Consider the following 18221-nt stretch of genomic DNA (forward strand, 5'->3'; position numbering starts at 1 on the left):
ATTCAGAATTTGAACTAGAAGATTCCTTCAGGCTACTCTTAGCTACACCTTTCAAAACTCATTACTTCAGCTGTCAAATCTCCATTTTAAGCTATATAATTAATTGTACTTATTTGCATCAGATGGAGCATAGAGTTGCACCACAGTATTGGAATTAAAAAGTGATTTTTTTTCAGTATAGTTTATGGCCTCTATTGTGTCGGGTACTCAACAGGACAGAGCAGATACCCTCAGTTCAGCCAAATAAAGCCAGCAAGGCTTGGACCCCTACAAATCAGAGCTTAAGCTTCTGGGACCTCACCATATTTCTGCAAGACAACTAGCAGTACTTTGTATGGTTTTGGCAGGTACCCAGAGCTTATGGCTACTTTACTTTGCTTTCTGTCCCCAGACTTTTCTGGAGTACTCTGATGCAGGTGCCAAGTTTGTGTTTGGTGACAAATACACGGATCATTTCTTTGCTTTTAAGGTAAGATGGTTGCTATACACTCTATGTGGCAGATAAGCAATGGTAAGAGGAACAGTATAGCTGGGAAATAAATTGTGTGGCTTGTGATACCTATGTAGTCACCTGAGAAATCAACAGGTAAACTATTCCTTATTATGTGATACTCTGAATAGAAAATTTGGGAACACTTTCATTCACTGCCAAACACTGAGTTAGATTGCACTTATTTAGTCTAATTATAACAACATATATTGCATGTATACAGAACTTCAGAATATTTTTCTACAAGGAATAGTTTAAAAGGCTTGTTCCTGGCCACTGACAGAAATACTACCTCCTGCCTATCTTCTCCATCTCTCCATGACTAAAAGTGCTCTGCCATGCCACATTGTTGTACCCTTAAGTGCTGTACAGACCACTGCTTCACAGACTTTCCCCTGAAGAAGTGGAGAGGTCAGATGTGTATTTATTCATGCCTGGGGGAAGAGCTGGAAGCTGCATAAGCAGGAAGAATTACATGATATTACTAAGATCACAGAGGGATTTCCCATCTCTCTCTTAAGAGACCTTATTGGGAAATAGCTGGAATACAGTTTATCTGCTCTGTGCTCTGTAATCTGCTCTAGCATCTTTCCTGGTTTTGCTCTCAGAAGTTCATGCCACTATGCCTGCTTAGGCTGGAATCAAGAACATACAAAACAAAAGGAACCCCAAACCAACCCAAATAACAAATAAAGAAACGTCAAACAAATATGAGAAATGTATTAGGACTTACTTTGGAGATCATTCTTTCGATATTTCAGATATCTGACCATGGGCTTACATGCCTTTTCTTATTTTTTTCTTGTGGTGATATTCCAACCTATATGCTCTGCAAACTTCGCTCCTTCATTACTTGAGAGAGAAGGTGCCATCTGTAAAATAGCTTGCTACTAAGAACAGTCAGGACATTTTAGAAGGGAAAAAAATTTAGGCATTTTATCAATAAATATGAATTATATTTTAAGAGCAGTTCTTTTGTACCTTTTGTTTCACTTTCCAGGTGTTCCTACCTTTACTTTGGGAGGTATTTATTTTACTTATTTGAGTGCTTAAATATTTGTTTCTCTACTACATGTTTTAGGGATGAAATTATTTAATTCCTGCCTCCCCCTTCCCCCCTGCCCCCTGTAATTTTTCTCATGGTTTTTGGCAATGCTTTATGAATATGATCTTTTCAAGGTGGTTCTGAGTACTCACTGATAATGCAAAATACTTTGCGTACTAAAGCCATAACTAGGGACTAGACAGCCAAAAGTTTGCTTCTATGTAGGAAAACATATATAAGTCTTGTCCTATGGTTCAAGCCAGCAAAACCATGGAATTTCTAGACCTTGTTTCTATAACAGGTACAAGTAGATTATTCTTATATTGAAAAACAAGAAAACCAGTTGGTTTCCAGAGCTGCATGTATATAAGAATATATGTATAGTAAATGAAATATAAATATGGTAAATGGAATAGCAGACAAGTGTACAGCAATATCAAAACGTGCTCTATCTCCTTCCTCTCTAGACAGGGAATTCCGTCTTCCAAAAACAGTGAGTGACAGCAGCCTGTTCTCTCTTGAAACACTTGTTATTTATTTAGACATTTAGTTGGTCCAAAGTGTTTTTTTGTGTCTTTCAGATATTTTATGGGTTTGCACATAGTGATAAGCTCTTCGAATCTTGCCCCAAGATATTTCAAAGCATCATCCATAAGACAATGCTTAGCTCCCCAGGGATTAGATGAGGGACAGGATATGTCTGTCAGAGTCCAGTTGTATCCATGCTGCATCCTCAGCAATATGCAGGGATACATCAGTTTTCTGCCAGGTGAAGTGGACACATTACCAGAGTGGACACATCCCCGTTGTGCATATGCACACTTGTGTATATGTTCTGACCAGTTCTATCAGTCCCAGAGTGTCTTTGAGCACACGGTTCTGGAAGCACTAGTTAGTCAAAAATGCACATATTTGCATGCATAAACCAGTTTTATTTTAAAGATATATTTGGGCAGGCAGATGCAGAGTTTCAGAGTTCTGAAAAAATACCCACTTGCCCACATAAATAAGCACTTCCAAGTACTCAAGTAAATGGAAAAGACCTTTTAGTATTAAGTCTTCTATCCTGTTGACTACAAAAGACAAAGTTTGCTTTGAGCAAGAATGAAATTAGGCTTCTGTTAAATTTCTAGCTTCTTTTTTACACCAGGAGAACTATGGTTTCCCGAGAAAAGCTTTGCTTTCAAGGTCAAAATTTAGGAGTGTATGAAAAAGCAAGATATTTCTTAAACTTCAATAGCAACTTCTTTAAGGGAAAATAGGGAAAAAGTTAAACATCAAGCCACAAACAGGAGGGGAGTTAAGGGCAGCCAACAATTTTAACTTCCTCCTCTGTATGGTAATAACAAAAGAAAAGGCAGGGGAGAAAGATACTAATTTTACTACACTAAACTGTCTGCTTTACTGCATGGCAAACTGTCCCTGCAGAATTGAAAAAGGTTCAAGGAACCATGCCAGAGAAAGCAGCATTATATTAACTTGTTGAGCAGCACGACAGTATTGGTTAATTGCACTCCGTCCTTTCAGTGAAAGGCTCTGATCATCAAAATTGAGTCTCTAAATGTTTATCAAAATTGTTTATAGGACCAACTCTCCTCTAGAAAGACACAGAGTCTATGTATTGAAAAGATCTGAACTAACAAAGTGGTTTGTTGTTTTCCATTCTGTTACTTGATTTTATTTATAATGCATTATATCATTAGTGAACACACATGAAAGCTTCCTAGTGTTCGTGGCTGTGGGAAAATGAATGCAGGCCCTGTGCAATGGTAACTGGGGATACACTTAGAGGAAACTGAGGGGTTATGTTCGCATTTGAACAGGAGTTGTATTACAGGGTAAATCACAATTGCTGCTTTCTGGATGGAATACGGTTGATGCATTACTTGAAACCCTTCCAGAATGATTCCCCATCATCTGTTGAGGGGGATGGAATGGAAGGTGGAGTGGAGTGGAGGCACCACAGCCAGATTCTGTGGAAATCCTTGCAGGGAAGGGACGTCGATTGTACTTTGTAGCTGATAAACCACATAACAGCTTATAAACAGCATACTAGGGAAAGAGGGGAAGATGTCCCACTGCTGAGCCAGCAACTGTGGCAAAATCCCTCTCCTTGGACAAACTTTCTTCATTAAAGCCTAATAATTATATTAATGTACATCTCCATGTCAAAGTTACCTGCTCCTGATGTACAAACACCCTCGCAGGAATGCACTCTACATTCTTTTTCACTGTATTTTTAAAAGCAAAGGGAGAGAATTTTATGCTAATCAGTAACAAATGTATGTATGACTAGAGTCACTCAAACTCCACATAAATATAAAGAAATAATATGTAAGTAAGTTGAGAACAGGGGAAAGTTAAGGAAAACTCCATCTTAACTGCTGGGATCAGTCAATGGGCTGAACCTGTCTTCTTCCCCATAGGGACACCTGTAAACTTGTAAGAACCAGGCTCTATGTGCCCTGAATATTTTACTTGGGATTAGAGCCTACCTGTGTATTCCTTCAAGTATATTTTTGCAGCCAGTTACAATCAGCAGAAATCTTCTAAACTTAACATGTCACAATCTTATATTAATAAGAGTGTTATTCCTGAAATTATTAGTGTGAATCCTTTATGGGTACTGGCAGTTGGTAGTGGGTAATACACTCTAGTAAAGGGCAAGACCTACGGAGAGGACTCCCTCATGCTGGAGGTGTGTTTCTCCAAGACAGTCACACCACTTTCCAATCCAGCAGGACTGCTCAGTTAAGGGTCTCCCTAAAGGGATGCTGAAAAACTGGTCAGCTACAAAGGTCTCGGCTTTCCTGGGGCACTGACAGACAAATTAAATGCTATGGGGCAAATAAATCTCTCCACACTATGGGTCTAGGAAGCCTCCCCTTTTCACAGGACAGTGGTACTGTTTTAGCTGTAACTAATCTGTCTGACTATTTTGGACCTTTTGGGGGCAGATTTTTCTTTTTGTTGTATACTAGGACAGAAGTGGTGGTGTCCTGTGTATTTCACATAGCTGAGAATCAGGTTATATTGGTTTTATTCAGGATGAAACCCAGTCAGAGTGGTTTTTGATAGCCCATCAGAGAGTGGGTTAGGCCCATCAGAGAGTAGGTTAGTTTTTCAGAATCCACTGTGAGAGACCTATATTCACTTTTTGTATTTAGTAAGTATATACCTTTAAATAGATTCTTTTTAAAGGATGTAAATGTTTAAATTGACTTAAACATGGCTAAAAACTCAGGTATATTATGCTAAGCTAAACAGTTTCTAAACAATCACAGTTGTGTTAGAAAGCTATGCAGATAAATGAAGTTTATTTAATTACAGCACAAACAGGAAGGTCAGGAAGGAAACCACTGTAGAAGTTTTAATGATTTTCTGTCTTCAATGTCTTCTGTCATCAGGTATTGCCAATTGTGGTCTTCTTCAGTACGGTTATGTCTATGCTTTATCACGTTGGATTCATGCAGTGGCTTGTTGGAAAGGTATGCACTTTTGCCAATTAGATGCTCATTTGGCTGGTGTGGGAAATATTTTGAACACGTGCAGAGGAGCCATAGCCTGGAAATATTTCCAAATGTTACCATTGCAAAATCTTGATTGGCACTCTCAGTCTTGTTTCATTGATTACGTCATATTAATTGTTAGATTTGCTTGGTTAGCTTTAGCGTTACTCAGATGCTATATTTGCTTAAATCTTCCTTTCTGCCTGCCTTTCTCCCAGCCCTTAAAGTGCAGGATGAGATTAAATCACAGAGAATAGATTTCTGCTAAGTATTTCAGTAGCAATTGCATATACCTTCCTATCACAGATACCCAGATAAGATCAAAGCAGGTTCTTCACCTCACTCTCTAAGTGTTCTTTCCTGTCAGCATCTATGTCTTGTGCTACTTTCTACTAATATAAGATCAAGTCCACTTTCTGTCGTCTCTGTCCAATAAACCCATCATATGAGGGAAAAGATCTTCCTCTATGGTGGTAGTTAAACCTAGTTTGAAGATATTCTTAAATTAAAAGTTCTTTGCCTTTTACATTCACATGATTGTTATAAAGGCATCATGAACATCGCCTAGCTGACATTAGTGTGCTAAAATTGTAATGTGGCATTTTTAGCCTTAATCTAAGTTTCACATTTTTTCCTTTCATATGATCCAAGTATTTTTGGACAAGAATATAAGTAATAAGAACACATCAAAATATCTGCTTTGTTTAATTTAGTTAAACATTTTTATGCCCAGAGGAGCCTGGAGTGCTTTCAGTTCTGTTAAATTACTTCTCTTTTGTCTTATTTTAGCATGTACCAATTACACGAATGTGCTGTACCTTTAAGCTGAAATCATTAACTGGAAAAGTATTGTAACATGTCTCTGAACTCTTAGATTGATATGGTTAACTGGAGAAAGGCATGGAACAGGCAGAACAAATTTTTGTTTCTTTTTTTAAAATCATTTTAGGTTGGTTGGATAATGCATGTCTTCATGGGAACAACTCCTGTTGAGTCTCTGGTAGCTGCGGGTAACATATTTGTGGGACAGGTGAGCTGGAGCACACAGAAACATGCTAACATGTAACAATATTACAGAATTTAGGGAAATAATGCTGCTCATTGAACACTTTATTAAGAAAAACAATCTCTTTCAAAGCTAGGGTTCCACTACATAAGTCTGATGATCGGTTTCCAAAATTGCAGTATGTTCATATATTGACAGTGATGCACAGTGGAAAGGCTTTGGGAAGCAATATGTTTTCCCAAGAGAAGTTCAAGCATAAATGTAGATTATAGATCTCCCTGCTAGACTACTCCAAAGCTATGAAGAAATAACAATTTCAGGGGGTTTTTTTTTGGTTGAAAAGGCAAGCGGTATGAAGAGAGGCACACAAAGCAGGCAAGGGCAGGAGGGAGAGGCAATGAGGAAAACTAAGATCCAGGGCTAGCAGTATAAGACCTTGTTCACAAAAAGAGTGGTCAGCATCTAACAGACCGCTTTAATGGGAAATGTATTAAACTCACATTTACAATAATGTCGGTCCCAAGCTTAGAAGAAATGTAGAAAATCAACAATTAACATCCAGGCCCAAATGCTCTATTAACATGATATTTAGCAGTGGTGCATCACCACATCACACTGCTTCAAGATTTAGAGTGGCACCATTGCATGACAGTGCCTCCAGGATGTGCTCACACACATGCCAGAGGAGCGTGTTTCACTTGACTAGCAGCCTTATCTGTGCTCAGACCTGTGACTGTCCCTAAGTCACTCAGAATTGGAATAGAATTTCTTGGCAGCTTCATTGTGCTTTTTAGGGAGACAGCAGAATGAACCAGCCAGAGTTGTCTTCAGACATTCTCTTTCTTGGGATAAAAAAGCCCCAGTCTATTGAAATTGGAGTACTTGCTAGCACTAGGATTAACTAGTCAAAGATACCCAAGAAAGTATGATTCAGACACTCATTTTTCTGCCCTTAATAAAATAAATATTTGGGCTTTTATTAAGGATTTCTTAATTTGGTGCTTGTTTTTCACTTCCAGACAGAGTCTCCTCTCCTAGTACGGCCCTACTTACCATATATCACCAAATCTGAACTCCATGCAGTCATGACAGCAGGATTCTCAACGATTGCTGGAAGTGTCTTAGGAGCATATATTTCTTTTGGGGTAAGACAGGGGAATAGAACTAGAAAATAAATGGTTTATTGAAATCTTTTAAGTATTTCACCCAGCTGCAATGCTTTGAAAGTATCCCTCAATCATTCCCACTGTTCGGGTTTTTTTGTCTCTGAAGGAATTAGCCACAAAAATCCTTGGTCTTCTGACAGCTCATTCTCTTCATTTCCTTATGAGCAATATGAACTTATAATGACATCCTGTAGAGAAATCATACAAACAACTAAAAAAATTAATAGCATTCCTACGTGTTTGTGCATAATATGGTTATCATGGAGTACTTTCTTTCACCTGGATTTCTAGGTTTCCTCCTCCCACCTACTGACTGCTTCTGTTATGTCAGCGCCAGCATCATTAGCTGTCTCCAAATTATTCTGGCCTGAAACTGAAAAGCCCCTGGTAACTCTGAGGAGTGGCATACAAATGGCAAAAAGGTAAGCTGATCTAGGTACTAGTTAATACCACTGCAAAAATGAGGTCTGGATAATAACTGCTCACACATAAATTTTAGGAGCATTATGTGGTAGATGTTCAAGCAAGAAATTAATTAAAGACTAAATGCTGCAAATGGTTGATTTATGAATTCAGGTGAGTGTGCCCCATTACAATCTAACATATGCCAAGGACCTGGGCCAATCTGTAAACTCCAAAGAAAGAGGGAAATGCCTACCTCAGGTGACCTGCCAGGAGGTTTTCCCTTTTGTAATGTTATTGTCTTTTTTTTCTGTAATGAATCTGCAAATGCAAACATGTAAAAAGCAAAGACAAAGAAATAATTTCACAACAGCAGCAAATATTTTGCCCATCTGCAGGCACACTTCTCTTGGCAATGACAGGCAAAGCAAAAAGGCTTATAAGGATCTCCTTCTGAACGACCCAAGCATTTCTGCAAGGGCTGTGTGGGAGAAGAGCAGTGTCCATTGCCTAATACAAGCAGTGCTACAGTTTTGAGATCTTGCTCAACCCTGAATGTACCAGAATTCATCCTCAGGGCACCACAAGCATATGCTTCAAGTGTCTGCCATGAGGATTGACAGGAAAAGCCTACTTCACATCATCATTCCTCTTCATTATTTTCTCTATGAGTGTACAGATGGCTTTAGTACTAGAATTCTAATCAAGTGCGTGTACGTTTTAGTTCTGTTATTTGTTCTTGAATTTAAAGATGTTCACACTCTGGTTTTCTCTTCCTTGGCAAAGTGAATCAAAGAATCTTCTAGAAGCAGCCAGCCAGGGTGCCTCTACCTCCATCGGGCTGGTAGCAAACATCGCCGTGAGCGTGATCTCCTTCCTTGCCCTGCTGAGCTTCCTTGACTCAGCCCTTTCTTGGGTGGGCAACTTGTTTGACTATCCACAGCTGACCTTTGAGGTATGATCTCCAGGTTATTCATGCAGCTGACATACATGCATAATTTGTGTTTCTCAAATTTAAGTGCTTGTGTGGTTTGTTTGTTGTTGTTTCTTGTTCTCATTTTGTATTTTAACATGATCTAAATCCATCTTTTATTTGTATGCTCTGAACAATTTCTTAACAGTTAAAGTAAAATTGTTGCCATTTAAGTATTTCTGTTTCTTTTAGTCCACCTGCTGTTTCCCTCTGTGGTGTTCTTGCTAACTCCCAGGGTATGTTTATACAGAGCAGGCTAGCACCTGCCTCCTCTGACTTGGCAGTGCTGCACATCTGTCAACTACATGCTTGCCAAGCCATTAACATCTCCTGCAGCTAAACATAAAAGTGCCTTTATCTTCAAAAGGTCCCATCAAACCCTTAATGCTTGCTGCCTTCACTAATATGGGGACGCTGGGGAAAGACCAGACTTGCCTGAAACCAGACTGACTCCATATCAGTTAGTTCTCAATACAATTACAAAGTGAAACCATACCTAAATCACTCAACAGAGCAAATGTTTGAACCTAGGTCAATATGTTGTTTTTGACCCAATGTAATCACCTAGTTTCGGTGGTTATGGCCCTTTTTTTTTGCAAGACCCTAATAAAAGCCCTGGGAGAAACACAGATATTACTTGTGTTAAAGGTGCTGCTGAAGTGAATGGCCACTCATAACAGATATGGCTTCAGCACCACTAAGTTATTACCCTGCTAATCTTTCAGAGATCTCTCACTGCACCCCAGACACCCACAGCTGAGGAGAGTCACAAGTACACATGCCTTAGGCAGACTTGTGCAGGGGCTGGTATTTTCATAACTGCTGGGTGGTGTAAGATTTGGACAGGCAGATAGTCCACATGGAATTGAGACACACAGACATGATGCATGCAGTCAATCTCCCCTTGGGAGACACTAATGCATAACCTTCTCTGAGCAGAGAAACCGGCCAGAAATAGTAACTGCTTTAAGACCTCCATTACATTCTCTGACCACAATCTGACCAAAACCTTTCACAGTTGGAGCTATTTTCTCTCATATAGAAACAAGCTATACTGTGATATGGGATTACTTTTTCAATTTGCATGAATCTTATAATGCCAGGGAAAAATAGGTCCAGCTTTAATTGTGTCAGATGCACAGCTTTTATGCAGAGACAACTCTTTTGTTTACAGCTGTTGGAGTCCAATAACCTGATAATTAGGCGTGTTCATTAACACATTTGATTTAATCTAGCAGAAGAATTAGAATCCTCAGTTCTCCTTTTAGTTCAATCTTCCTTCTTTTTGTCAAACACTGTGTCCAATTTGAAGCCATTATTGAGTGAAAAGATGGCACAGAAACCTTTGTTTTATTTTACATATAAAATTAGGGACATAAAAATATTTTGTTATATCTAGAATCTTGATTAATGTTTTAAAAGGTACTCAAGCATGCCTGACAATTAAAAACTCTCCCAGAGTTCATGGCAGCAAAAATTGAAGGCCAATTTTCCTCTGCTAAAATAAAACCATCCTTATTTTAAGTTTAGAAAAGTTACTGTCTGCTATTGCTTTCTGACATTTATTTTGACCTGCTTTTTCTTATACATTCTGCAGAACATTTGTGCTTATGTCTTCATGCCATTCTCTTTCATGATGGGAGTAGACTGGGAAGACAGTTTCATTGTCGGTGGACTACTAGGTTACAAAACTTTCTTCAATGAATTTTTGGCTTATGAGCGCCTTTCAAAACTGATTCAAAACCGAGAAAAGGGTGGAAGCATGTACATTAATGGTATGAAACAGTATATGACAGTAAGTAACATTTTTCTGTCCTACAGATTTATTTGATCAAATACTTAAACGTTGAAATGACTTATTATTTAATATGGGCATAAAATGGTTGCATATTACTCTAAGATATGTCTTTGAGCAACAGAGTTAAGTTATGAAAGTGCAGCATTGCTCTGTGCAGTTGCTGTGACTCTCATTGCCCTAGCTGTCTTGAACAAGCATAGAGACAGAAGGGCGTGGGTTTAGGGAACATGCAGTGTCCCACAGGACACCACTCTTAAGACAGAGGCTATCTTCAAGGCAAGTTTCTTCTTTCCTGATTCTCAATACTTTTCTATGAGCTACTCTCCCAAGAAAACCCTGAGGAAGAACTCGAGGATCCTCCTGCCCTAGCAGGTGGCATTACTGGCACACCTTTGCTGTAAACTATTGTTCCCTCTGCAGAGGGCAGTAATAAAAGATGTAGTACATGCCATACACCCCCCTTGCAACACTGAGTCCAATCAGTCTGTCTCAATCAAGCTTTTCAGCCTTGTTCCACCTCTCATTCACAGTTTGCCCCACAGACATGTAGCTCCTACTACAGCACCCTGAGAAAGGCAATGCTAAGGGCGTCTTGCATGTTTGCATGGGGCCAAAGGTCATTCAGTGATCAAAGCTGACCTTTGTGGACATGGCTGCTCTACTATCTGGCATTCACACACACGGCCCATGCTGAATTCGTCCTAAGCACAGGCAAAAAAACCCATGACATCCAACTTTACGCATCCATTGACCCTTCTTTCTTAAACCAAGACAGATTGTCACTGTAGAGAAATCCTTTAGATTAGAAAGTATTTTGTACAGCACTTACATGATACTTTGAATCAGATGGGATGCTGTGAACATCTTATATTAAAAACCAAAAACAAATTCCTGATCATTTGCATTCCCAATTACCAGAAGATAATTCACATGTGGAGGTAGAAAGCCAGGTGGTCCGATCAAATGTTCACATCCTCGTGTGAGCATCCACTACCAGTGTTCCTGGAATTCCTGGCAATAGAACTCTGGGCTAGAATGATCTTTGATGTGCCCTGCTATAACTGCATCCTTGTACTAAATGAATGACACTGAATTCCTGCATGAGTGAATAAGGGTTTATTTTAGTATGGAATGCAGCCTCAAAACACAGATCTTAGGACCTCTATTTAACTTTTTTTTTCCTGCATAAGATGTCATATAGGACTTTCACATTCACTTCTAATACCTATAAGGAGCTGTATTAACTTCCATAGTGAAAAGCTCTGAGAAACATAAACAATTTTAATTCATAACACTGGTAAAAATTGGCTGAAAACCATTATAATTACAGTACAACAGTTCAGGTGAAGGTGTGCTTGGCATCTGTTTTTAATTTCCCTTCAGTTTCAGAGCTCTCTAATTCATTCGCACACAGATATTCTCTCAGACTGAGCAAACAAGTGTCTTCACCTGAGTCATTAATTACATGGCTTCCTGTTTTCAGAGCTAGGAGAGTGCAAATGAAAGCAGGGTACACAGAGCTTTTTCTAGGAAAAGCTGGTAGAGTGGGTACTTGAAAAACATTTTCCTGCATTTGTACAGATTGATTGAAAGTATCTACAAATTGATGTTCATAAAAGAGGAATTAAACCAGAGGAACTTCTAATAAACAGGAAACCTGCTAGAACACTCACTCATTTTAACCTAAACCACAGTAAATAGGAATTCGGAGTTGCCAGGGGGACAAAAATCCATTTGCTGAGATATGTTGCCTCCTTTCTCAAAATGTCTGAACTACATTTATCTGAAGGCTTGCAAGGTTTGCCTACAAACCTTCTGCAAGCCTTCTGATTTCACCTAAAGGACCATTTTGTGTCCTGTGAAGGGTCCCTCCCTGGAGGCAAAGGCCAACCTTGTATCTGCTCTGAGGTCCAGGCTTAGTTGGTGTTACCCAAGGGGAGAAAGGTGGCAGAAGTCAGTACAGAAATAAGCTGTTAATGGGGATTCCAAATTCATAATGTCAATCTCTGCCTGTCAACACGCGCTTCCTAGGAGACCAATTTGTCTTCTTTGCATGGGGTGGAGAATGCACAAAGTAGCTTTGTACAGAGCCCTCTGCTTCTTCAGGGTCAAAGAATTCAGGGATGCATACCAAAACTTGAGGTTTCAAAAGAGTTTTATAGAGGCATCCAGCTGTGAAAAATAAGTTGAGTTATTGCTCTATGACTCATACTTTCAGAAAACAGCAGTTAAATTGCCACTAGTAAGATAAGATTTTTTTGCCTTTAATTACTACTACTCACTTCAAAAAGGCACAACAATATATGTGAAAGATAAAATCATTGCATAGTTTGTCAGTCCTCACATGGGCAGTGGGTATAAAAGCCTGTGACATTTAACAAGGGAACAAGTCTACCTTTCTGAAAGCCACACCTTGGGCAGCAACCAAGCAAAACAGTTATTTTTGTACTCAGAGCCACAGTGCCATGTTTTTAGACCTTTAAATCACAATGAACTGTTTCAAACCACTCAGAGGTGTGTCTTTGTTTTTCAGGTTCGCTCTGAAGTCATTGCTACCTATGCTCTCTGTGGATTTGCCAACTTTGGCTCCCTGGGACTGGTAATAGGAGGCCTGAGTAAGAACCACTCTCACAGACAATTTGTTTGTTGAGCAAATCCCAAAGAAAGCACCAAAAGGAAAAGGCTGGGGGTGAAGCTTAGCAGCATTAGGGGCTGAGCAGCTGCTCTGCCAAAACCTAGCCCTCAATTGTGAATGTAAGGCCACCCAGAGTGGGGGGTACAGGATTTGGTGGGAAGTACTGGGAGAGGTGCTGAAGACAAGGGGAAGGAACCAAGCCCTTCTCATAGCCTTCCCTCTTTAGACCTCAAACATGAACCTGAGCCACTATTGCCCATGAGCAGGTCAACTCCATAGCATGCTGGTGAGACAGATGAATTTGGTTATTTTCTGTAAATATATCCCATATCTGCAGTAAGCTTACAGGGAAAGAATTTTTAAAGAAGGTTTTCAGATCTCAGTGAAAAAAGAAAAATTGAAAAACCATGTGAGTTCCTCACCAGGCAGCCAGAATTGCTGCCAGTCATCTTTGCCCTGGAGCCACAGTGGGCTCAGCAGTGGGGCAGCGTAGAGCAGCAAAACCCAGCTATGGGGCCAGACTCTTCTGAAGGGCTCAATCATCCAGCACTGATGTGCAAACTGCCAAAGAAAACAAAAGTTACAATTTTAAATATAAGCAATCCTCTTAACAGAGAGAGCCAACACTTGGCCTTCAAATAACCCACTAAAAAATGTCCCATTTTTCCTCCATGTTTCCCTTAGTTTAAACTGCAGGGTGGGAAATTACTCCTGCAGGGGCAGAAGCTGGTAGATTCACCTTCCTTATATGTATTTCTGTTTGACATACACTTTGTATTTCTTCTAGCAAGCATTGCTCCCTCAAAAAAGAAGGAAATAGCCGATGGGGCTTTCAGAGCGATGATTGCAGGAACGGTGGCCTGTTTCATGACAGCCTGTGTGGCAGGTACAGTGCTCAGGTTTGGTGTCCCCTATGGCCAGTGACCACCATGGGGCACTGCACCAGCACCATACTATATCATTCTAGGCTGCCTCAGTTCACTCAGACACAAATTTTTTTTTGCTCGGCAGGATTAAAAGTTGATATGAGACAAAAGTTTCTTGAAAACTAGAATTTGAAAAGATGTAAATATTTCAGTTCTTCTATTATGTCTGTGTTTTTAGGAGACGGGGGTATGGTGTTTTAATGGGGGAGTTTTTTGGTTTTTTGTTGGTTGTTGTTGTTGTTTTGTGGGTTTTTTGTTGATTTATTTGTCTGTGCAGAACATGTGACTCATAAACAAAGCAATTTGTAGATGAATTGCGATCCCTCCTCCGCACCACTAGACACAGGAATAGAGAACCAGTTTTGGAAATTTTTGAACTAAATTTGGAAAAGAAACAGGAAAATGGAATGAAAGAGTGTAAAAGAGTAAGCAAAGGAGAACAACTCTTTGTCATAATGTTAAGTCAATATTTTGAGGGGATAATATTTCCACAGAGCACTTAGGCTTGTGAAATGGTCCTAAAATGGGACTCCACAGCTGATCATTATTTTCAAAACTTCAGCTTTAATTTGAGTGAAAAGTCACAATGCAACAGACATTTAAGGGAGTAAATTAAAAAGAACAAAGTAATTGTTCAGAAGATTAATTCATTGATATGTTTCAGTAGATTATAAATTTATCCTCAGTATTTCACAATCCCTTTTCCAGCTCTCTTTCCTGAACATGTGGTATACAAAATTGGTATGACATGGAATGATGAAAGTTAAAGGACTCATATTTCAACAGTGAAGAAAGATCTTGGTACTTTATGTAGCTAAAACCACTATGTCCGTTTCTACCCCAACTTCTCTGTGCCTTGGTGTTCATGGTAGCAACAGAAACATACAGATTTTAAAGATGAGCCCACACTATTTTCTGAAGGCTACAGAACAAACAAACTTGAAATAACATTAGTCTCATAGCTGTCCATAATATTTTAATACATGACACTACTCTGCATAACTGGGGAACAAGGAAGCTCTACTAAAATGTCATTTCACAATACTGATCTTAAGAATAATATTGTGAACAGCCACTGAGAAAATCTCTCTAAAATAATAGAATCTGCTTTGGAATGAAAATTGCATTCCACCCACTCCTGCCACAGCAAATGCTTTTCTTACGCTCAGGAGAAAGTAGAAAAGCCAAGCAATATCTATTACCCCAGTTAAGATAAGAATGTATTAAAAACATGTCCAAGTTCTACAACATTACATATAGAAGGAGCTATCACTTTCATACTTTTGTGTTTCCATTATTCCAGTGACTGATGACATTAGTTTTAGTAGGAAATTTTAAAGAATATGTAGCAAAGCAAACTCAATTTAAAACAAAATAAGAGGTTCTGTATTTACTTGCACTTCTATAAATGCAGCATAGCTTCATCTTAATTAATGAAAACACACTGACCCAGCAATGAGAAAGGCATTACTACACAATATTAATATCATTAAAGGAGGCAGAAAACCAAAATGTATCCAAGTGTAACACATTGCTGTACTTTAGTTCCTACATATAAAAAGTAGATAAATTGTTGTGGTTGCTACTTAATTCAGTTTTTAAAAATGATTCAGATTAGAAGTCCTGCAGTTCAAAGGTTTTGACCTTGTACCTTTACATAACCACCTCAACTGGTGATTTTGCGTCAGACAGAATGGTTTGTTTGATCATGGCTTCATGACTCACATTCTCAAATCTTATCTTCCTCTTCATTATTCATTAAGAAAATTGTAACTTACTTCACAGGAATGCTGACTGTCCCTAGTCTGGAAGTTCCTTGCCACATCTTATTGGGAAATGCTTCCAACTTCACAGATTTCCCTGCCAACAGCACAGAGCTAGTTGAATGCTGCCAGCAACTCTTCACCAGGTATTGAGAACCCTTTATCCTCTGGGAGTAAAATTTAGGGAGCTCCTATCTTCTCTGAAAACCAAATGTTATTTTTATTTTTTGTATTTGGCTTTTTTTCTTAGGCATCTGCTTTCAGTGAACTAGTGTCTTTTAGAGGAATGGCTGTTTTAGTGCTTTTGAATTGTCTTCCTCTTCTTGGGGCATTTTTCTGTTGCATGACAAACACCCGCAGAATCAACCAACAATCTTGTTGAAATCTCCTCATGAGAGGAGGGTCAAGCACTGATCTCTCCTCTTTGGTGTGACCAGTTACAGGACCTGAGGGAATGGCCTGAAGCTGTGCCAGGGGAGGGTTAGGTTGAGTATTAGAAAGAGGTTCTTCCCCCAGAGAGTGTTTGGGCACAGAACAGGATCCCCAGTGAAATGGTCACAGCACCAGCCTGATGGAGTTCAAGGAGCATTTGGACAATGCTCTCAGACTCTTGGAGATTATGCTCTGTGCAGGGCCAGGAGTTGGCCCTCGATGATTCTTGGTTTATCTCAAACACTAACAAGAAAATAAATCAAATATTTGAACTAAAATAAAGTTAACCTAGTATTTGAGGTTAGCAACAGCTGAAAAAAAGTCAGGAGCCTTTCCCTTCCTTCCCTCTTCTGTCTATAATGTGACTAAAGATAATAATAATCAGGCTTGTTTATCTTGAAAACTTTACATGCATTTAAAGTAGAAAAATATTTCAAGATAAATTGTATTTCACAACTCTCTATCCAAGGCAGAGAAGAAAGAAATACTGATACTAAAAAAGGAATATATTCAGATATATCTAGCACTATCTCACAATGAACCAAAGGTCTATGTATTTAGGTTATGGCAAGAACCTTTCAAATTGTCCTAGTATGCTTCCTTTTTTTCTTTTTTCTCCTTTTTTTTCTATTTTCAAAACTAATTACTTTAGAAATAAATGCTTTTAATTCATCCTTTTTTATTGCTATTGAAAATAGAAGAACTTACACAACAGATATCAGGTCTGGGTACATTCAATCATTGTCATTTCTTCATTACTACAACTTTTCCTCATAACACTAATTTCAGGTCTACCATGTTGCTACAAAGGCAAGAACCTGCTCTATTTTTAGCAGAATCAGTGTTAAGCAGATGCTTTGAAAATGTAAAAATATTGAATAGGGAAATGAAGGACTCAATCATTTCAGTTATCTAGGTAGATGTACCAGAGGCATGAGGACTTGCTACAAAAAACCAAAAGTTATCCTGATAGAAAGGCAGAACATCTGGATGTGGCACTTGGCTGGAGTTGGGAAAGTCTTCTCTCTATTTTGTTTCTCATGAAAATTTTAACACATCTAAAGTTGCTTTGGAGAAAGCTTGTGTTGCCATGTACGTGTATGTGTGTACATACATATACTGCAGAGAGAGATTCTCATGACAAAATTCTGTGATTCTGTGAAAAGGAGTTTTATCTGATTTCTGCTTTATTTCTCCCCCAGTGCAAATCATTCGGAGGAGATCTTTCCCAGAGGAAACTACAGTCTCAATTCCTGGAAAGTGTGTTGCCAAATACTCGGTCAACCTGCTTTTCATTGCACTTAGGTTAAGTTTGAATCTTTTTGACAGGATTGATCATAAATAAGAACTGTGTTCCTTGGAAGAGAGGAAATAAAGAAATTGCTTTACTACAATGAGTGTGAATTTTCCCCATGCAATCTTTATTTTTCATCTCTTACCAGCCCAATTCCTCTACTTGGCTGGAATTATTTATAAATTAAACTGGCATAAATGGAAGACACCTCTTGCTGCAGAACTCTTCTCCCACTACAAAACAGAATAGAAGAACATTTCTAAGTCTGAGTCTCCTGCTTTTATTTCTACCCCAAAACTAACTAATTTGCCAGATTAAATTGCTATAAACATGAAGAAAATCAGATTCAGAAGATTTGGCTGCCACTTACAGATAGCTATGAACTAGAAATAATATTCAGAGTTACCATCAATTTCTAATACTATTTCTGCCCTTTTTGATGGCAAAGAAGTCTTTACTGCATGAAGAGAAATTACTTTTCTGCAAAAGAAAATGCAGAGAAATTACTTTTCTGCAGAGAGATCTGCATTTTGTGCAGACATAATTCTATACATCCACATATATAGATATATACATATATATATATTCCTACCAATACCTAGGTAGCTATAGCTGCCCATGAACTGAACTGCAAACCTGTTCTACCTCATCAGCTTGGCCACTGAAGCACCCAAACTGGGAGCTAGCAACTCTGCCACAGTCCTCCTTCTGCCCACAGGAGAGTGCAGGAAGTTGGTCGCTCTTTACAGTTAACTCATATGAATGAAAATGTCCAGCCTCCA

General features: G+C 38.9%; 1 protein-coding gene across 1 annotated transcript in view; it reads left to right on the plus strand.

The window, feature by feature from the left end:
• The window catches only part of SLC28A3 (solute carrier family 28 member 3), a 36297-nt gene extending 18847 nt beyond the window's left edge, over nt 1-17450 (plus strand). Inside the window, exons 8-18 of the mRNA XM_054287355.1 lie at nt 392-469; nt 4943-5023; nt 5994-6074; nt 7070-7195; nt 7508-7638; nt 8405-8573; nt 10189-10386; nt 12923-13004; nt 13812-13910; nt 15736-15859; nt 17348-17450. Of these exons, the coding sequence (XP_054143330.1) occupies nt 392-469; nt 4943-5023; nt 5994-6074; nt 7070-7195; nt 7508-7638; nt 8405-8573; nt 10189-10386; nt 12923-13004; nt 13812-13910; nt 15736-15859; nt 17348-17450 (1272 nt within the window). The remainder of the gene's footprint in view (nt 1-391; nt 470-4942; nt 5024-5993; nt 6075-7069; nt 7196-7507; nt 7639-8404; nt 8574-10188; nt 10387-12922; nt 13005-13811; nt 13911-15735; nt 15860-17347) is intronic.
• The last annotated feature ends 771 nt before the right edge of the window (nt 17451-18221 follow it).

The sequence above is a fragment of the Melozone crissalis genome, unplaced genomic scaffold (assembly GCF_028551555.1).
Source record: "Melozone crissalis strain CALT ecotype California unplaced genomic scaffold, PUWL_Pcris_2 ptg000005l_1, whole genome shotgun sequence".
NCBI lineage: Eukaryota > Metazoa > Chordata > Aves > Passeriformes > Passerellidae > Melozone > Melozone crissalis.